Source organism: Microcaecilia unicolor, chromosome 11 (genome assembly GCF_901765095.1).
Source record: "Microcaecilia unicolor chromosome 11, aMicUni1.1, whole genome shotgun sequence".
Taxonomy (NCBI): Eukaryota; Metazoa; Chordata; class Amphibia; order Gymnophiona; family Siphonopidae; genus Microcaecilia; species Microcaecilia unicolor.
This window is the reverse complement of record NC_044041.1, coordinates 95,997,396-96,017,276: the sequence shown is the minus strand read 5'-3', so window position 1 is coordinate 96,017,276 and position 19,881 is coordinate 95,997,396. Positions and strand designations below refer to the sequence as shown.

General features: G+C 45.3%; 1 protein-coding gene across 5 annotated transcripts in view; it reads right to left on the bottom strand.

Annotated features, from left to right (window-relative positions):
* The window catches only part of CHERP (calcium homeostasis endoplasmic reticulum protein), a 117,176-nt gene that overhangs the window by 81,452 nt on the left and 15,843 nt on the right, over positions 1-19,881 (bottom strand). For all 5 annotated transcript variants that reach the window (XM_030217786.1, XM_030217785.1, XM_030217789.1 and 2 more), the window contains 3 exons: positions 18,638-18,789; positions 11,050-11,161; positions 1,074-1,163 (listed from right to left, as the gene is read on the bottom strand). In XM_030217786.1, the coding sequence (XP_030073646.1) occupies positions 1,074-1,163; positions 11,050-11,161; positions 18,638-18,789 (354 nt within the window). The remainder of the gene's footprint in view (positions 1-1,073; positions 1,164-11,049; positions 11,162-18,637; positions 18,790-19,881) is intronic.

The following is a 19,881-nucleotide window of genomic DNA, read 5'->3' as shown; positions in this document are numbered from 1 at the left end:
TTCAACTAGATATGACTGATGCTGCATCCACTGCTCAATACCACAACCAGAGGTGCCGATGTGCCGAGACAGTCAAAGGCTTACTGCACATTGTAACCCATAACACCACATGTCATAAATAGCATCTGCCTCCTCCAACAGCTCCTTCAACGATGGCTCCACTGAATAGACCGAGAGAGAAAAAGAGATAGCATCATCTGCCCACTCTTGAAGATCTAAACAAGATCTCTTAGGAGCTGAGGGGCAGTGGGGCGAGAAACTGAAGCATCTTGCAGCAACTGACTGTCCCTGCTTCAGTAAATAGGCCTGATATAAGAGCAATAAAAACTCTGGAGAAAACAAAGATCTAGATATGGCTGGCTGTGAAACTTCGGTTTGAAGTCAGAGAGGGAAAGGAGAGACCTGCCACACAGAGGGAGCCAAAGGACTTTTCCAGGCAGTCTGCAGGGTGAGGTCAGTTATCCTTCCTACAATCCAGGGATGAGATAGAAACACTGCCAAGTTCCAAGTGTGAGTTGGGACCTTTTGGCAAGTGGTTTCTTAGGTCAGTACCGTTAGTTTTTCTCAGGAATAATTATTTGTTGTACTGATATTGCTATCTCAATGCTGTACCATGTACTGATAAATCTTGCTGCTGCTAAGTTTTGCTTATTGCTGTGTGCGCACACAAACTATCTATATATATATATATATATATATATATATATATATATATATATATACATACATACACACATATATATACCTATATCTTATCAATAAACTGTAATACATTTCCAAAGTGTGGCATCCTTCTCTCATATTCTTAGAAAAGTGAGAGCCCTTCTCTTTGTTTTGGGACCACTTTAGAGCAAAATCATACTCCAAACTGACGAGACAAGACATTAACTCTTACAGAGTAATTACTTATTAGGATAACATTTAACCAGCTCTACAAGCAGGAGCTCTTTATGAGGCTGCTTCTTCACCTGGTCACATAACAGTCCCTGTAACTAAGCTTAAAAACAAAAACACCCAATCAACACATTAAACAAAACTGAGAAGAAAACTTCTAAATAGTACCCTGCACCCACCTGGTATTGCCCCAAACCAAGGGCTGGACTCTGTAATTGCTGAATAATGGGCTCATCAAAATAACCATTCTTTTCCCAGAGCTGAAGAAGCTGTAAGCACATAGGAAATATTAAGTGGCAAATGATTACAAGCAACCAAATAATATATCTATCTTTAAGAACAATCTTGGATAGAGATCAGATCATCACCAAGCCTGTCTTTACTTGAATCAATCTTTCTTGACACCTCAACTGAGAGCATTCCCGTGATTTTTCTGGGGAAAGGACCTAAGTACTCTTAAAAGCATATGCACAGTATCCATACTGTGGACCCAATTAATGAAGTAAGTACCTACAAAGATTCACATTTTCTCCAGAACCAATCCAGCTACTACAGCTTTATACTACAAATATTTTAAGGTTTGATATACTGCCAGCCATTTACATATCTAAGCACGTTACAATAAAATGTTGACATATCAATGCTGTAACAGAGAGGGAGGGAGGGAATTGTTTCAATTTCATGGTCTCAGGATCAGTGTTCTGGCCTGCCAAAAAGGACAGCAGGGAAGCATTTGGACTTGCCTGCCAGTGTTCTTTTATCAAGTCCAACCATACCAGACTAGTACGTATGGGTTAAGTCTGCCAGCCAGTAGGTGGAGACAAACTAAAAAGATATTCCCTATAAGAGGTTGCAGGCAGCCACAACTACTTAGTATTCCTGTACCAAAGCAGTGTTTATCAATCCCTAATTCCAACCCAAGATACTAGAGAAAGGAAAGAAGAAATCCACCTCTTTCCCTTAATCTCCACCCACCCCCAACACGAGGGAACTATTTATTTTTTATTTACATTAAGAAGATTTGATATACTTCCTAAATATACATTGTGCCACTAGGTGGTTAACAAATTAAAAGTACGAGAATCTGAAAGGAAGTACAACAGTAGGAAAGAGGAACAATGAGGGAGGGAGGAGCAACAAAAAAACCTCAAATGATTGCGAGGAGGTAGTTATCCAAATGATTGTTAAAAGAGCCAGGTTTTAAGGACAGACAAATTTCTTAAAAGATGGCTCATTTCAGAGGGATTCTGATAGGGAATTCCATAGGTGTGGGCATACCTGAGTGGTAGGTGCCTTCACAAAAAGAAAGAAAAACAGAGAAGAACCAGAATGAAACCAACAGACGTCAGGCCACAAGGGGGTATCTGGATGGGTCTAGCTTGACTCAAAATTACCAGCAAAGTCCAGATTTTCCTTCCTTTTCATCCTAACCAGACCAGAACATATAGGATGTAGCAAAGCAATCTTCACGCCAGGCAGAATGAGGACACCACTGCCAAAAGGATAGCAGCATTAAAGAAAAGACATTCAGGCTAGGGACGATTCTAATCTGTGAAACCTAGAAAATGAATTCAAAGACGACAAGCGGCACCTTTACAAATCTCTACTGAAGTAACATCCTGGGCCTCCAGCCAAGAAGTCACCATACCTCTAGTCATATGAGCTCTCAGATCATGAAAAGACTCCCAACCTTTAAGAAGGGAGGCAGAATAACTAACTTCCTTCAACCAACATACAATTGTTGCTTTAGTGGCCATGATACCCTCTCAAGGCCCACTAAAGAATATAACCTTCCTTAAGTTTCAAAAGTTTTAGAACTATAGCACAATCGATTTTGCTACCCCAATTAGATTATTTATTTAAAACATATACCCCATTTAACATTAAGCGGCTTCCAATAAATTAACACCACAATTTAATAAGATATACAAACATACAACAAAATAACACACTACATATCAAAAATACAAAAACTAATACCCCTACTACACCACCACAACAGATACCTGGTTACTTACAACCTCGCCACAAAATCATTCATTCACTTTGTACAGAAAGCCTGCAAAAATAAATGTATCTATAGTATCTTCTTAAATTGCTGCAAAATTGAACAACATCTAAGGTGCCCCAGAAGCTTATTCCATAGAAATGGTCCTGCTACAGAAAAAGCACAGGTTGATGTCTCTACATAATGAACAGTATTAGGTGCTGGCACCACCAAGCATCAATCACTTTCAAATCCTAAGTTGCACAAAGGAACATACCACTGTAATGCCTGACTTAAATATTGAGGAGCTACCATACGTAGTGCTTGATAAATCAATGTCAACACTTTATGATTAATACAACACTGCACTGGCAACCAATGAAGACTCAACACTGGTGTCATATGTTCAAATTTTGAAGCCACCACAATTAACCTTGCAGCAGCATTCTGGATTACCTGCAACACCCTACACTGTACCTTAGGCAACCCCAGGTACAGGACGTTGCAGTAATCCAATTTCAACAAAATCAGCATCTGCACAATCACCTAGAAATCGTAGGTACTCAACACCAGCTTCAATTTCAACACCATTCGCAGACTAAAAAAATGCAGACCACACCATCTATTTTGCTCCTTGAAAGCCAACCTGCAATCTAAAATCACTCCCAAACTCTTCATACATTTCCCCACCAGGGCACAGCCCTCATCTATCACACTGTTCTAAAAAGGCGGGCGCTGTATCACTACTTCAGTTTTTGCTACACTTAACAATAACCCATTTTCCTGCACCCATCTACAAATTTCTACTATACAGTCCACCATCATTGCAGCCATCCCCTCTGATGAAACAGGGAAAAAAAAAAGAACGGATTATCCTCATACACTCTATAATTCCTAATCTCCTAAATACCACTCTTAAAGATGACATAAAAATTTTAAACAGCAAAGTCGACATCAACCCCTGTGGAATTCCCATCTTAACCGGATACAGCGAAGATATTTCACCCCTTCACACACACCTACATAGTCCTGCTACCTAAATAAGATTTAAACCACTAAGTTGCTCCCCGCACCCCCAACTGGAACAGTTTTTAAACAGCAATGCCACATTAACTGAAGAAATATCCAATGATATCAAACAATACACTTCATTCTCTTGCATCCCTCTATATATCTCATCCTCAGTTGACACCAACAGTGTTTCCACACTATGTCCTCTTCTAAACCCATGCTGAAATGGGACCAACCCCTGCACTTAATCCACAAACTCCTCCAAATGATAATACTACCATCTCAATCACTTTACCCACCATCCGAAGGACAGATATTTTACACAGCTCTTCCGAATTCAACACCACTGCTTTCAACAATGGTTTAAGTGCCTAACATCTGGCCATTGTCTGAGGCCTTCTCTGACAAAGAAGAACCCGCACCTGATGGACCAGCTTCTCCCTCCTGCTTTGGATAAGACCTTCTCCTTCTTTGTGTTGAAAAGTACCCCTAGATATTATAAAAACCGAGAGGGAATTAGTCTGCTTTTCTCAAAATTGATTACCCAGACTAACAACTGGACACTCTCATAAACCTGCCGCCCAGGAACTCCCGAAGGTCAGCCCGCTCGTACCTCAATCTCCACTACCCAGCTCCTAGTGGCCTCAAATATAAGACCATCTATGGTTCCTCTTTCCCTTATCTCAGCACTCAATTGTGGAACGGGCTGCTTCGAGAGGTCAAATTCACTCCTGATCACCCAACCTTCAAGAAGCGACTCAAGACCTTCCTTTTTGGCAGAGCATATGCTGCGAGCCCGTCTGGTGCCACGCCCTTTTGATCCACAGCTTTCTCAGTGATAAATTATCACCTCCCCTCTCTCCCTTTCCCTCCTCAGCTATTTCTCTCTCCCTCTCGTGACCTTGTATACTGTATTTTGTACTGTTTGCTTAATAACTATTGTACGCCACATTGAGCCAGCCCGTGATCGGGAATACTATGGGATATAAATGCCATAAATAAATAAAAAAATAAAAGACTATGAAACTGTCGCAAGCTTGCTGTCAAAGAAGGACGAGGCCCAAATGAGCCAACTGTCGAGATACAGGTGCACTCGTATCTCCTAACGTCACAGGTAGGCCATTAACACCACCATAATCTTGGAAAATGTCCATGGTGAGACTAAAGGGCATAGCCCTGAACTGAAAATGGTGGCCCAGTACTGCAAACCTCAGAAACCATTGGTGAGGAGGCCAGATAGGTATATGAAAATATGTCTTCTTACAACAATACTCTATCCTCTGCCTTAGACACTCTTGCACCTTTGATGACCCGCCCTGTAAGGCGTACAAAACCCCAACCTTGGCTGACTTCTAATATCCGCTACCTACGTTCCTGTACCCGCTCCGCCGAACGCCTCTGGCGGAAATCTCGGGCCCTTGCTGATTTCTTACACTTTAAGTTCATGCTGACCTCCTTCCAATCTGCTCTTTTACGTGCTAAACAGGATTATTATATCCAACTGACCAACTCTCTTGGCTCTAATCCTTGACTTCTCTTCACCATATTGAACTCTCTCCTCAAGGTGCCCCCTCCCCCAACTCCCCCTTCATTATCTCCTCAGACCCTTGCTGAATTCTTTCACAACAAGGTTCAAAAGATAAACCTTGCTTTCTCTACCTCACCACCTCTCCCTCCACTAGTCCGTTCCCCTCTCTCTCCTTCCCCTCATTCCCTTTCCTCCTTTCCTGAAGTTACTATTGAGGAAACTACACTTCTCCTTTCTTCCTCAAAATGTACCACCTGTTCCTCTGATCCCATTCCCACCCACCTTCTTAATGCCATCTCTCCTGCTCTTATTCCTTTTATCTGTCATATTCTCAACCTCTCACTTTCCACTGCGACTGTCCCTGCTGCCTTTAAACATGCTGTGGTCACACCTCTCCTTAAGAAGCCTTCACTCGACCCTACTTGTCCCTCTAATTACCGACCCATCTCCCTCCTTCCTTTTCTCTCCAAATTACTTGAGCGTGCTGTTCACCGCCGCTGCCTTGATTTTCTCTCCTCACATGCTATTCTTGACCCACTACAATCTGGTTTTCGCCCTCTCCACTCAACCGAAACTGCGCTTACTAAAGTCTCCAATGACCTATTACTGGCTAAATCCAGAGGTCAATATTCCATCCTCATTCTTCTTGATCTTTCCGCTGCTTTTGACACTGTCGATCACAGCATACTTCTCGATACCCTGTCCTCACTTGGATTCCAGGGCTCTGTCCTTTCCTGGTTCTCTTCCTACCTCTCCCTCCGCACCTTTAGTGTTCACTCTGGTGGATCCTCTTCTACTTCTATCCCTCTGCCTGTCGGCATACCTCAGGGTTCTGTTCTTGGTCCCCTCCTCTTTTCTATCTACACATCTTCCCTTGGTTCATTAATCTCATCCCATGGCTTTTCCTACCATCTCTATGCTGATGACTCCCAAATCTACCTTTCTACCCCTGATATCTCACCTTGCATCCAAACCAAAGTTTCAGCGTGCTTGTCTGACATTGCTGTCTGGATGTCTCAACGCCACCTGAAATTAAATATGACCAAAACCAAGCTTCTCATTTTCCCCCCCAAACCCACCTCCCCGCTCCCCCCGTTTTCTATTTCTGTTGATGGCTCTCTCATTCTCCCTGTCTCCTCAGCTCGAAACCTTGGGGTCATCTTTGACTCTTCTCTCTCCTTCTCTGCTCATATCCAGCAGATCGCCAAGACCTGTCGTTTCTTTCTTTACAACATCCGTAAAATCCGCCCCTTTCTTTCCGAGCACTCTACCAAAACCCTCATCCACACCCTTGTCACCTCTCATTTAGACTACTGCAATCTGCTTCTTGCTGGCCTCCCACTTAGTCACCTCTCCCCTCTCCAGTCGGTTCAAAACTCTGCTGCCCGTCTCATCTTCCGCCAGGGTCGCTTTACTCATACTACCCCTCTCCTCAAGACCCTTCACTGGCTCCCTATCTGTTTTCGCATCCTGTTCAAACTTCTTCTACTAACCTATAAATGTATTCACTCTGCTGCTCCCCAGTATCTCTCCACACTCGTCATTCCCTACACCCCTTCCCGTGCACTCCGCTCCATGGATAAATCCTTCTTATCTGTTCCCTTCTCCACTACTGCCAACTCCAGACTTCGCGCCTTCTGTCTCGCTGCACCCTACGCCTGGAATAAACTTCCTGAGCCCATACGTCTTGCCCCATCCTTGGCCACCTTTAAATCTAGACTGAAAGCCCACCTCTTTAACATTGCTTTTGACTCGTAACCACTTGTAACCACTCGCCTCCACCTACCCTCCTCTCTTCCTTCCCGTTCACATTAATTGATTTGCTTACTTTATTTATTTTTTGTCTATTAGATTGTAAGCTCTTTGAGCAGGGACTGTCTTTCTTCTATGTTTGTGCAGCGCTGCGTATGCCTTGTAGAGCTATAGAAATGCTAAATAGTAGTAGTAATATGAAAATATGTCTTCTTGAGATCTAGAGCGGTAAGGAATTCTCCCAGTTGCAGCAAAGCTATCATCTATATATATAAAAGGCACCACTGAAGCCTCCAGCCGGAAGTGTGAAGCGCCAGAGATATCCGGTTTCCCCATGAGTGAAGGAAAACAGCACAGCAGGAAATCCCACGAAACTGTGAAGGACTCAGAGGGGGGAGGGGAGAGAGATGCCGTCACTCTCTCTGTAACAAAAACACAGAACAGCAGGAAACAACGCTGAAGGACTGGACTCGGAGGGGGGAGGGGGAGGGAGAGAGGGCAGAGGGCAGGGACACACACTCCCACATGCACACTCTGAAGAAAACCTTGCTAGCCCCTGTTTCATTTGCATCAGAAACGGGTTTTTTTTACTAGTAAATACATAAGTACAACAGTATTGCCATACTGGGACAGATTGAAGGTCCATCAAGCCCAGCACCCTGAGCACCAAGAGTGGCCAATCCAGGTCACAAGTACCTGGCAAGATCCCAAAACAGTACAATACGTTTTATGCTGCTTATCCCAGAAATAAGCCGTGGATTTTTCCTCAAGTCCATTTTAATAACGGTCTATGGACTTTTCCTATAGGAAGCCATCCAAATCTTTTTTTAAACCCCACTAAGCTAACCGCTTTTACTACATTCTCTGGCAACGAACTCCAGAGTTTAATTACACGCTGAGTGAAGAAATATTTTCTCCAATTCGTTTTAAATTTAGCACTTTGTAGCTTCATTGCATACCCCCCTAGTCCTAGTATTTTTGGAAAGAGTAAACAAGCGATTCACGTCTACCCATTCCACGCCACTCATTATTTTATAGACTTCTATTATATCTCCCCCATTCCCTTTAACATTTTCGTCGCCCTTCTCTGTACCTTTTCTAATTCCACTATATACTTTTTGAGATGCAGCGACCAGAATTGAACACAATATTCGAGGTGCGGTAGCACCATGGACCGATACAAAGGCATTATAACGTCCTCATTTTTGTTTTCCATTACTTTACTAATAATACCTAACATTCTATTTGCTTTCTTAGCAGCCGCCTACACTGAGCAGAGGGTTTCAACGTATTATCAACAATGACACCTAGATCCCGGTCAGTGACTCCTAATGTGGAACCTTGCATTACATAACTATAATTCAGGCTCCTCTTTCCCACATTTATCACTTTGCACTTGCTTACATTAAATGTCATCTGCCAATTAGATGCCCAGTCTCCCAGTCTCGTAAGGTCCTCCTGTAATTTTTCACAATCCTCTTGCAATTTAACAACTTTGAATAACTTTGTGCCATCAGCAAATTTAATTACCTCACTAGTTACTCCCATTCTCTATATCATTTATAAATATGTTAAAAAGCAGCGGTCCTAGCACAGACCCCAGGGGAACCCCACTATCTACCCTTCTCCAATGAGAATACTGACCATTTAACCCTACACTCTCTGCTTTCTGTCTTTTAACCGGTTTTTAATCCACAATAGGACACTACCTCCTATCCCATGACTTTCCAATTTCCTCTGGAGTCTTTCATGAGGTACTTTGTCAAACGCCTTTGGAAAATCCAGATGCTCACCTTTATCCACATGTTCGTTCACCCCTTCAAAGAAATGTAATAGATTGGTGAAGCAATATTTGGTCTTCATGCTAAAATGCAAAACTCGAAGACAATGATTCAGTCCCTTGAGGTCTAACACCAGACTTTCTAGAACTATAAAAGTAAAAATCGAGTAACTTCCGTACCCACTCTTTGCAAGGGACCGGAACTGGGCGAGTAAAGAATTCACGGTTGCCTGAACTGCCAATGCTTTGTCTCCTTTTCGACAGGGAGGCTCCAAGAACAGCGGACAGGAGAACTCTAGTTTGTAGCCTTCTATGAGAATATAAGACCCACTAGTCTGACGTGATCAAGGACCACTCCTCCACGAAGTCTTGAAGATGACCTCCCACCAGGAGGGAAGAGGGTGGGCCTGCTTCGTCTCATTGTGCATTACGAGAGACATCAGAGGACTTCCCAGACTGGGAAGTGGACTTCTTGTCCGAGCGAAAAAAAAAGACTGCCTGCCCTGAAAACATGACCTTTGCCCAAACTGCTGACAGCCCAGCCTGTACCACCCACTCTCCAGAAATCTACACCAGGAGGACCCTGCTGTAGCATGAGCAGAACGTCTTGCTTTATCCTCAGGCAGGCATTGACCAGGTTACTCAGGCCTTCCTCAAAGAGGAATCTGCCCCTGAAAGGAAGTTTCACTAGCCAATACTTAGAAGCTGCATTCACCACCCAATTCCACAACCAGAGTTGCCTCCAAGCCACAAGCCAAGGTCCGAAGCGTATTGTAGATCATGTCCGCTAAGTAAGCCTGTCCAGCCTACAACTGGACCGACTGATGAGTCTCCTGTACTGACAGTTCGTGCCACGTCAAGCATGCTCGTGCAACAAATGAGCTGCAGATAGTCACCTGAAGATCCAGGGAGGCTACCTGAAAGGATTGCTTCAGAGTGTGCTCTATTTTCCTATCCTAAAAGTCCTTCAAGACAATACCCCCCCCCCCCCTTCCATCAGAAGGATGGTCTTCTTCATGACAACCGTCATTAGCGAGTCCACTCGGGGTAGATAGGAGTTCTCCTTTTCCTCATGCCACAAGAGATATAAATGGGCTACGGCCCTTTCCACTTTGAACCCCATGTCCCGTGCTAGCCTTTCCACTGAAATCAAATCCTGTATATCTGGGTGCGCTGGGAAGGCCTTAGAGGGGCCCCTAAGGCTCTTCATAATAGAAGACCCCTGCCCTCCCAAGGCTGAATGTGAAGGGTCCAAAACAGAAAGTACTGCCAATGCCTCAGAGATCAATGTACTCAGCTCCTCCTTGTGAAATAGCTTCAACACCTTGGAGTTATCCCCTTCCTCCAAAAGGCTCTCTAACTAAAGGTTCTTCTGAAAGAATCAAAGCCTCATGCAAAATAGGGGAAGAATCCATCTCAGGTATAACGGAGGGCTCCAAACGTGATCACTTGGGAGCTGGAGAAGCCTGAGATGTCCCTGCTTGACTCCGTTTCAGCAGGTATGCCCAATGGAAAACCAACACGAATTCAGGGAAAACATCTGGCAGCACATGAGAAGGAGAAACAGAGATATAAAGCTGCGTGGTAAACCCATGATCTGCTGGAGACAGAGAATACTAAGTAGCTGTGGTTGCATGGAACCTAAGAGCTCACAGCTTTTTAACTGTCATCTGCTGGCTGGTGGACATAACCCATATGTTCTGGTATGGACCAATTAGGATGAAAAGGAAACTTCAGTTTCCAGTTACTACAGCAAAAGCAGTACTCCACAGTACAGTATCTTCCCGAGACATCCTTGGTTTCCCTCCAGCCACTGCAAACAAGATTTAATATATGCTATAAGATAGCACACAGTCTTGAGCATTTGTTCCAAGTAACCCCTGCCACTCCACAAGTTATTGGAAATCTCCTGAACACTTCCAAAATATCTTTGATTTAAAACATCTAGGGACAGGGAAATAGCTACTACAAAAAAAAAGACAAGAGCTAAATCCAAAGTTAGGTTTTCAGATATAAGAAATATTTGAGTATACATAATTTTCAATAAAATAATTTTGTTTTATCCATATGAAACTAAACCACTACACTCTTACTTACTCGTGCAATTTTTTGCTGTTTGTCTTCTTCTACAGCTAAAAAGCTGGTGCAGTAAATTGGAACCACTACTTTTTGAAGGGCAGCAAGGAGCTCCCGTGCCTGCTTCCTCTGGCTATAGAACAGAAAAAAACAGTATGATAGAACTGTGGATCAGGCACTAACTGAATAATGTCAATATGTTCACACTTCAAAGACCTTGAGGGACTGTGAAAGAAAAGGTTAAAAAAAAAAAAACAAAGTGTGCTGGAGATGTTGAAATAAAAGGTAAAGTTATGTCTTACCTGATAATTTTCTTTCCTTTAACACAGCAGATGAATCCAGGAACTAGTGGGTTAAGTCCATCTACCAGCAGGTGGAGATAGAGATAAACAAACTAAAGGCAGCGATGCCAGACGGCCAGCTCCTTCCTCAGTTAGTATGTCATTCATAAGCATTTGCCAAGGCCAAAAATATGAAACCAATAACCAGAAACCATCCTCACTATGAAAAACAGAGAACCAAATAAGAACTTCGAAATAACTGCAACTTGATCCAGAAATCAGCATCCTTTCCGTGTTCCCATATCTCTTTGAACTCTGCAAAAGAGAACCCAACCCGGAGGGAAAAAATAGCCACACTACGCAGAAAATGAAAAAAAAACGTCGGCTGAACTAGGGAGGGATCCTGGATTCATCTGCTGTGTTAAAAGAAAGAAAATTATCAGGTAAGACATAATTTTATCTTCCTTGTCACTTGCAGCAGATGAATCCAGGAACTAGTGGGATGTACCAAAGCATTCCTTAAGTAGGGTGGGAAGCCGATGCTCCCCGCGCCAACACTCACACCCCAAAACTCGCATCCTCCCGAGCAGACACGTCTAGCCTGTAATGCTTCGCAGAAGTATGACGGGACACCCAAGTAGCCACCCGACAAATCTCTTCCAGAGATAAGGCCTCCACTTCCGCCCAAGAAGCCGCCTATGCCCGAGTAGAATGTGCCTTCAGGGCCACTGGAGACGCCTGCCCTTGTAGCAGATATGCCGCTCCAATGGCTTCCCTAATCCAGTGAGCAATGGAAGCCTTATAAGCCGCCTCATCTCTTTTCGATCCAGACAAGAGCACAAAGAGATGATCCAAGCATCGAAACTCGTTAGAGAACTGCAAGTACCGAAACAAGGCTCTCCGCATGTCAAGGAAACATAGCGAGGCAAACTCCCCCGGATAATCCTTTCTTCGAAAAGAGTGAAGACATGGAAAGCCAAAACCACTTTAGGTAGAAACGACGGCACCGTCCGGATCGACACCCCTGCTTCAGAAAACTGCAAAAAGGATCTCTACAAGACAAAGCCTGAATTTCAGAAATCCTCCTAGCCGAAGCAATGGCCACCAAAAACACTGTCTTAAGTGTTAGATCCTTCTCAGAAACCTTATTCAACGGCTCAAACGGTGGGGCCTGGAGGGCTCGCAGTACCACATTCAAATGCCACGCCGGGCACGGCTGCCACAGAGGAGGCCGAAGACAAAGAGCCCCGCGTAGGAAACAGACCACATCAGAGTGAGCTGCTAAAGAGGAACCGTCCAGTTTGCCCGTGAAACAAGCTAGCACGGCCACCTGCACTCGAAGGGAATTATATGCCAATCCCTTTTAAGACCATCCTGAAGGAACTCCAGAATAACCGGAATGCCCACCCGAAAAGGCGATTCAGCTCGCAAAGCACACGACGCCGAGAAAGCTTTCCACACTCGCGCGTACGCTGCTGAAGTAGACTGCTTCCGTGCCCCCAAAAGAGTGGCAATGACTGGTCCTGAACATCCCTTCTTCCTCAGCTGCCGCCTCTCAATAGCCAGGCCGTAAGACCAAAGCAGGAGGGATTTTCCATCTAAACTGGCCCTTGATGCAGCAGATCGGGAGTCACCCGAAGTCGCAATGGTGGCTCTGAGAGTGCTCGAACGAGATCTCCATACCATGGCCGTTGGGGCCAGTCTGGAGTCACTAGAACGACTGGCCCCCCGGTGCCACCCTATGCGGCAAAGAACTCTCCCTATCAGAGGCTACGGAGGAAAAACATACAGTAGCTGTTGTTCCGGCCATGGCTGGAGAACAGCGTCCAATCCTGCGGATCCTGGCTGCCATTTGCGGCTGAAGGGGAACTTTGGCATTGCAAGCCATGGCCAAGAGATCCATTACTGGTCTTTCCCAACGTTGACAGATCAGCTGAAAAGCCGAGTCAGACAGCGTCCATTCCGCTGCGTCCAAAAGAGTCCGGCTGAGAAAATCCGCTTGAACATTGTGTTGACCCGCACTGTGCGCTGCCGACAGACTCTGAACATGCGCTTCCGCCCATACTAGAAGACGAGATGCTTTCACTGCCAAGGGAAGACTGCGAGTGCCCTCCTGCTGATTGATGTAGGCCACCGTCGTGGTGTTGTCCGAGAATACACGAACTGCCTGCCCCTGCAGAAGGTCCTGAAAACTCCACAGCACATTCACGACTGCTCGCAACTCCAGACGATTTATCGGCCAAGTCGCTTCGAGAGGGGGCCACGATCCCTGGGCTACTCGATGAAGACAATGGGCTCCCCAGCCCGCAAGGCTGGCATCCGTCACGACTACCACCCAATTGGGAGACGCCAGAGAAACACCCTTCTGGAAACTGGCTGACCGGAGCCACCACATGAGACTGTCCCTGGCCCGGCTCAACCAAGGAAGGTGTCGTTGATAATCCAGTGACGTCGGCGACCATCTGCTCAAAAGGAAATTCTGAAGAGGCCGCAAGTAAGCCCTTGCCCATGGAATGACCTCCAAGGTCGCCGTCATGGAACCGAGGAGCTGAACATAGTCCCACACTCGGGGAGCGCAACAACTCAATAAAGTCCGTACATGAGAAAGCAATTTGATACTTCGCCCCTCAGGGAGAAACACCTTCCCCCACTTCGTTTCGAATTGCACTCCAAGATACTCCATACTCTAAGTAAGAACCAAATGATTCTTGTCCATATTGACCACCCAACCTAAGGATTGCAACACCGCAATCACTCAGTCAGTGACCACTCGACTCTCTTCTGCTGTCGTCGCCCGAATCAGCCAGTCGTCGAGATATGGATGCACTCGAATCCCCTCCTTCCGCAGGAACACCGCCACCACCACCATGACCTTGGAAAAATTTGAGAAATCTCTGATGGAGCTGCCAAATGGGAATGTGCAGGTAAGCTTTCCTCAAATCGAGAGCCATCAAAAACTCGCCTGGTTGAACAGCAGCAATAACTGCCCTTAATGTCTCCAGGCGGAAGTGACGAACCCGCAAAAACTGGTTTACTTTTCTGAGATCGAGAATAGGCCAAAAAGCCCCTCCCTTCTTTGGAACCACAAAGAAAATGGAGCACCGACCTGTGCGCCTTTCGAGAGGAGGAACAGGCACGATAGCCCCATCCTTAGCAGGTCTCGCAAACACTGCAGAACCGCTGTCCTCTTGGCCCGCGATACACAGCAGACTCCAGAAAAAAGTCTGTGACGGGAGAGAAGAATTCTAGCTTGTAACCTTCTCGCACGACACCGAGGACCCACTGGTCCGAAATAATTCTGGCCCACTCTGGAATAAACAGAGAAAGCCGACCACCGATCTGCTCTCCTCCCGAGTGGACCTGCACCCCATCATTGGGAGGCCTGAGAAGGAGCCCCCTGATGAGAGGGGGGGGGGGGTTCAGCCAGATGCTTCTCATTGCAAAAGGAAGAACGCTGCCCAAAACGAGGACGCTGAAAGGCTGCGTTGGACCACCCCGGGCGTTTTTCTGAAACGTGACCTCGAGGCTCCCTGCCTGGAAGTAGACTTGGGTCTATCCTCTGGAAGACGCTGAGATTTGGAATCCCCCAAATCTTTAACAATCTTTTCTAGGTCTTTCCCAAAAAGCAATTTCCCTCAGAAAGGCAATTTAATGAGCCGTTGCTTAGAGGCCGTATCTGCGGCCCAATGACGGAGCCACAGAAGACGCCGAGAGGAAATGGTCAAGGCCATGAGTTTGGCTGAAGCATGGACCAAATCATACAAGGCATCCGCCAAATACGCCAGCCCAATATCCATCAGAGACATCTGAAGAGTTCCCGGCATAGCAGACTCCGAAATCGAATCCATGACAATGTAGCCAACTGAGACAAGTTCTAGCTGCATAAGAACTACAAACAGAAGCTTGAAGCGTCAAAGCGGCCACCTCAAAGGCACGTTTTAAAGAGGCTTCTAGCCGTCTGTCTTGCTAAAGTGCCACACCACCTTTCACTGGAAGAGTAGTCTTCTTAGTGACCGCCGTCACCAGGGCATCCACCCTAGGTGGAGCAAACTGCTCTAAACAGTCCGCTGAAACCGGATACAGCCTGGCCATAGCCCTGGCTACTTTCAGCCCCCCTTCCAGATCCGCCCACTGGGCCAAAATCAACTCTTCAATAGTTTCATGTACCAGAAAGGCCTTAGAAGGTCGTCTGGTACTAGCCATCTTGGGGTTGACCGCCTGAGAAGCTGCAACCTCAGGGTCCTCTATATTCAGGGCTTCCAGCGCCTGAGAGATTTCCTTATGGAAAATCCTCATGGCTAAACAGTCCTCCGGTTGATCAGTGAGGACACCATCCTCCACGTCCTCTACCCCCGTCTGCTCCGAGAGAGCCACCATGGAGGAAGCTGCAGGCGACCGTATGCAGGACCCCTCCTCAGACTCCAAAGAAAGCCTAGGCTTTTTAAGGGAGGAGAAATCCTCTGGGGAAAAACCCAAAATCTCATGGTTACCCCCAGAGAGAATCAAAGGCCGAAGCTGTCGCAGCTGCTTGAGGGGGGGGGGGGGGGGGGGGGCAAGGCCCTTTTCAACAAAAATGCCTGATGGAGTAGCAAAATAAACTCTCCCCCACAACAGAGGAGGTCAAAGCCACGGCACCTGCACCACCGCCCACAGTGCCTGACGCCACCCGACTCCCCTACTAGCGGAGAAGAAGCTTTGTCCAAAACCGCTACCGGAGCCGGCTCCACGACCAATCACAAAATGGCGCAAGAATCGCCAGGCTCTGGGCGGGAAACCATGCTCGAGGGGGGGGGGGGGGGGCACCGCTCCGTCGATTTCCGCCAAAGGCCCACCACCGAACGCCGTTTCCAGCATTTTACCGCTTCTGCTGCCATCGCCCGTCCCCGAACAGGAACCCAGCAGGACTTACCCTGGACCGGGAAAGCACGAGAGAAGAAAAAAAACTCTCCGACTCCACTTCCAGGCAGGCTCAGACAAGCAGGCAACAGAAAACAGGACTCAGACAGCAGTAACACAAAAATCTGCTCTCAGCAAAAACACACTTCCCTGTGCTTCTGTGTTTCTCTTTTAAATAAATTCTATGGTTCTCTCTCTTTTTTTTTTTTTAGTGAGGAGGCAGTAACAAACAGGGAAGGAAAGGAACAGCAAAAGCCTGTTCAGAGGGAATTTGAGGTGCAGCAGGCACCCAGCAACTGCGTATGCTGCCAAAGGGGACACCACCAGTCCGCCACCCCCGGCTTAAACTGGCCACTGGCCCAGGAGCACCCTCAGAGGCCTTGGGCCCAGGAGCTGAAGAAAAAGCCGTCCACTACCTGCTGAGATAGAGACATACTGACTGAGGAAGGAGCTGGCCGTCTAGCATCACTGCCTTTAGTTTGTTTATCTCTATCTCCACCTGCTGGTAGGCGGACTTAACCCACTAGTTCCTGGATTCATCTGCTGCAAATGAGAAGAAAAGGTAAAATTTATTCATTCATTCATGACATTTATACCCCACATTAGCCTGAAATAGACTCAAGTTCAATGTGGCTTACAAAAAATGATAATAAAATATCCTGCCCATTATGCAGGGATCTAATGAGAGCACTCAAAAGCTTCAAACACATTAAGTATATCTAATAAAATGGTCTCACCTATAATTTCAAATCAAGATGAGCAAGCGAGTCAAAGAGAAAGGAGCACAAGGTCAGAAAGGTGCAGCCTATGGACTTTACAGACCCCACAAAACCCAAGAACCACCACAAAGTGTACCCAAATGCCAGAAGATGTGACATGCATGCCCATTCAGGTCATATTCACAAGCCCGGAAATATCTCAAATCATTTTAGTTTGCAAGACTTAAACAACGATCTCAGACTCTGCTCCAGTCTAGGGCAGGCCGATGTTGATCCTTTTGAGGCTGCACCTAAGTCTGACTAATAGCACATAAAATTAATTCCAGCAACCCTAGATTTTGATTGGTTTACATTCATTTTAATGGCCTAAACAACAAACTGTTTGGAGATACAGTCCTCATTACTCCTTACCCCTCCTTTTTAACACCACTTCCACTGAAATACTGCAGCTAAACAGATGCCACCCAGTCTTCAAAACAACTCTTTCTCCCCCTCCCCAAGAAATAAATTAGTCCCCTTCCTGGCACATTCAAAACTACAAAACCCACATATGCAGCTCATCAAGAACTTATTTCCTTTAATATTTTATTCATGAAGAATATATATATGTTGATCAGTTTCTAAACAAGCATTATAAACCTAGATCAATCAGAAAGCTGCAAGTTATCAGAACATTAAGTGTCACAGTGACCTATTGGTGGTATCTCAACCTTTTCAAGCTCAAGGCACACCTACATTTTTTTCTGTTGTTGGTCCCAGATTGTGGAATGCTCTTCCATTGAGTTTGCGTCAAATTTCTTCTTTATCCTTATTTCGGAAACAAATGAAGACTTTTTTTGTTTGGTAGGACGTTTCCAAATGTTTAGATGAGAGTTTGGGATCTTTGGGATTTTAAGGTTGTTTAGAGTTTTAATCATTTTTTCTTTTTGTATTGTGGTTTTATTTGTATGTGTGATTATGTTTGTTTTATTGTAACATGCTCAGATGGTTGGATGTGCAGGCTATAAAATTTTGTTAAACACGCTATGCAGCAAACAAACCTCTGTAGAGCAGGTAGTGTGGCCTTGTGAGAGGACATATAGCTAGAAGAAAAGTTAGGGAAGAACTGAAAGCCCCATCAGAAGCTGGAAGAACTCAAAAGGAAGCAGTTCAGGATGAAGTGCCGTACGCAATGTGAGAGATGCACAAGGCAAGGCTCAACTTCCATGCTCTGCATGCTGCACCTAGCCAAGGAGAGAAATGTGACACTACACGTGTATTTAAATGAACCTGCATGTTTTAACAGCCACTACTGCAGTCTCTTGTTACTGTGATGTGTTGAACGCAGAACCCATATGCTAGTCTGGACCTAAGCCATCAGGCAGGGCTGCTTTTCCCGTGGCACATTTTATCAGGTCTGTAGACACAGTGGTTGGGAAAAACTGATCAATGGCTTAAAATTGGGCTCAAAAGGAAGTGGTATCTAACCAGGAGAATAGGGTTATTTGGTTCTGATGAAAAGTATTAATTCCTTAAAACATGAACAATAAAATATTAGAAGTAAAAAGGAGACAACAGTGGAATAAAACAAAAGAAGCCAGAGAACAAATCTGACAGCCGATTTTCTGAAGAGCATAGAAACATAACTAATATCTGAAGGAGATACATAAGCTGCATACTGCACTGTAGCAAGAACAGCACAAGAAGAGCAGAACAAGAGGAAAAACGCCTTACCAGTGATGCAAAACGTCATTGATCAAGTAAATTAAATGTAATCTCAGTTCAAAATGTGCTCCTTCTGCAGTTATACGGTTTCGGAGGTGTCCACCCATCAAATCACAGTGCTGAGGGGACTTTGCGTTTCCGAACATCCAGTTTTTACCAGCCTCGAAAGAAAAATAGAAATATTTCAACTAATGCATTTCATGGTTCCCACCTATGTCAACCAACCCGCAGCTACTTCCTATCTCAATTAACAGCAGTTTATTTCAAAATGCTTACTCAAAGTGCACTAGGTTTATCCTCACTACCCTAATCAGAATCAAAGAGATCTCTGGGGCAAAAATGCCTTCCTTCTCAGAAACAATTATGTGCTGCATTTAATTTGTAACAATAAATCTATGCAATATAAACATTCACATAAGAACTAGGTAATGTCCCTTCTCAACCAGCATACTGAGGTAGAGAAACTGAACTATTTCAGTGACATCACCGGTACAAGGGGCTGGTACTAATTGAAATTCTCCAGTATTTCTCTACCTCCACCAGACAGACCGACCTAGACTGCTGCAGTGGTCATCTGTTTAGGCCTGATTCCCCACATGGCAGCCTGTAGTCTAAAGCAAAGAGGTTGAGTCCTTGGGCTGTGGGTTCTGGTCCAAACCTTTCAAATAAGAATGGTACAGCTTGTGTTTCTGCTGCCCCAAGCTAGTGTCCTTGGATGCTATCTTAAAGAGACACAGCATCGGCCCTGAGGGATCTCATTTCAGCTAGCTAGGAGAACAGTTTGGGGACGGGGGGGGGGGGGGGAGGGACAGGGGGGGGGGGGACAGATCCTAGAGCAAGTTTTGGAGGAGCAGGCACTAGGTCTGTGGCTCTCCAATGCTGGGGAACAGGCACTATGGTGCTTGTGGGAGCTGGCAGCAGAATACAGTATATTTTGCAATTTGAATTTTGTATGGCTGTTTTACTTTCACTTTTATATACGATGTGAAGTGCTGGTTTTTACACAATCTCTAACCTGTGTTTCAGATCAGTTCCCATGAAGACACCATTAGTCTGGCGAAACATGGCCCATGTAGGGAACTAAAACCTATGAACAGTGATCTTTTTGATCTTATGTTTTGCACGGAGTGATTTTTGAAAAAAGTATTGCAGTGGACAAGAACTTTGCAGGAAGAAGATCTTTGGTTCTGCACAATCTCTACCTAAGCTAAGTAGCTGTTATACAATATTCCTTTATTTGAACATCAGTTTTT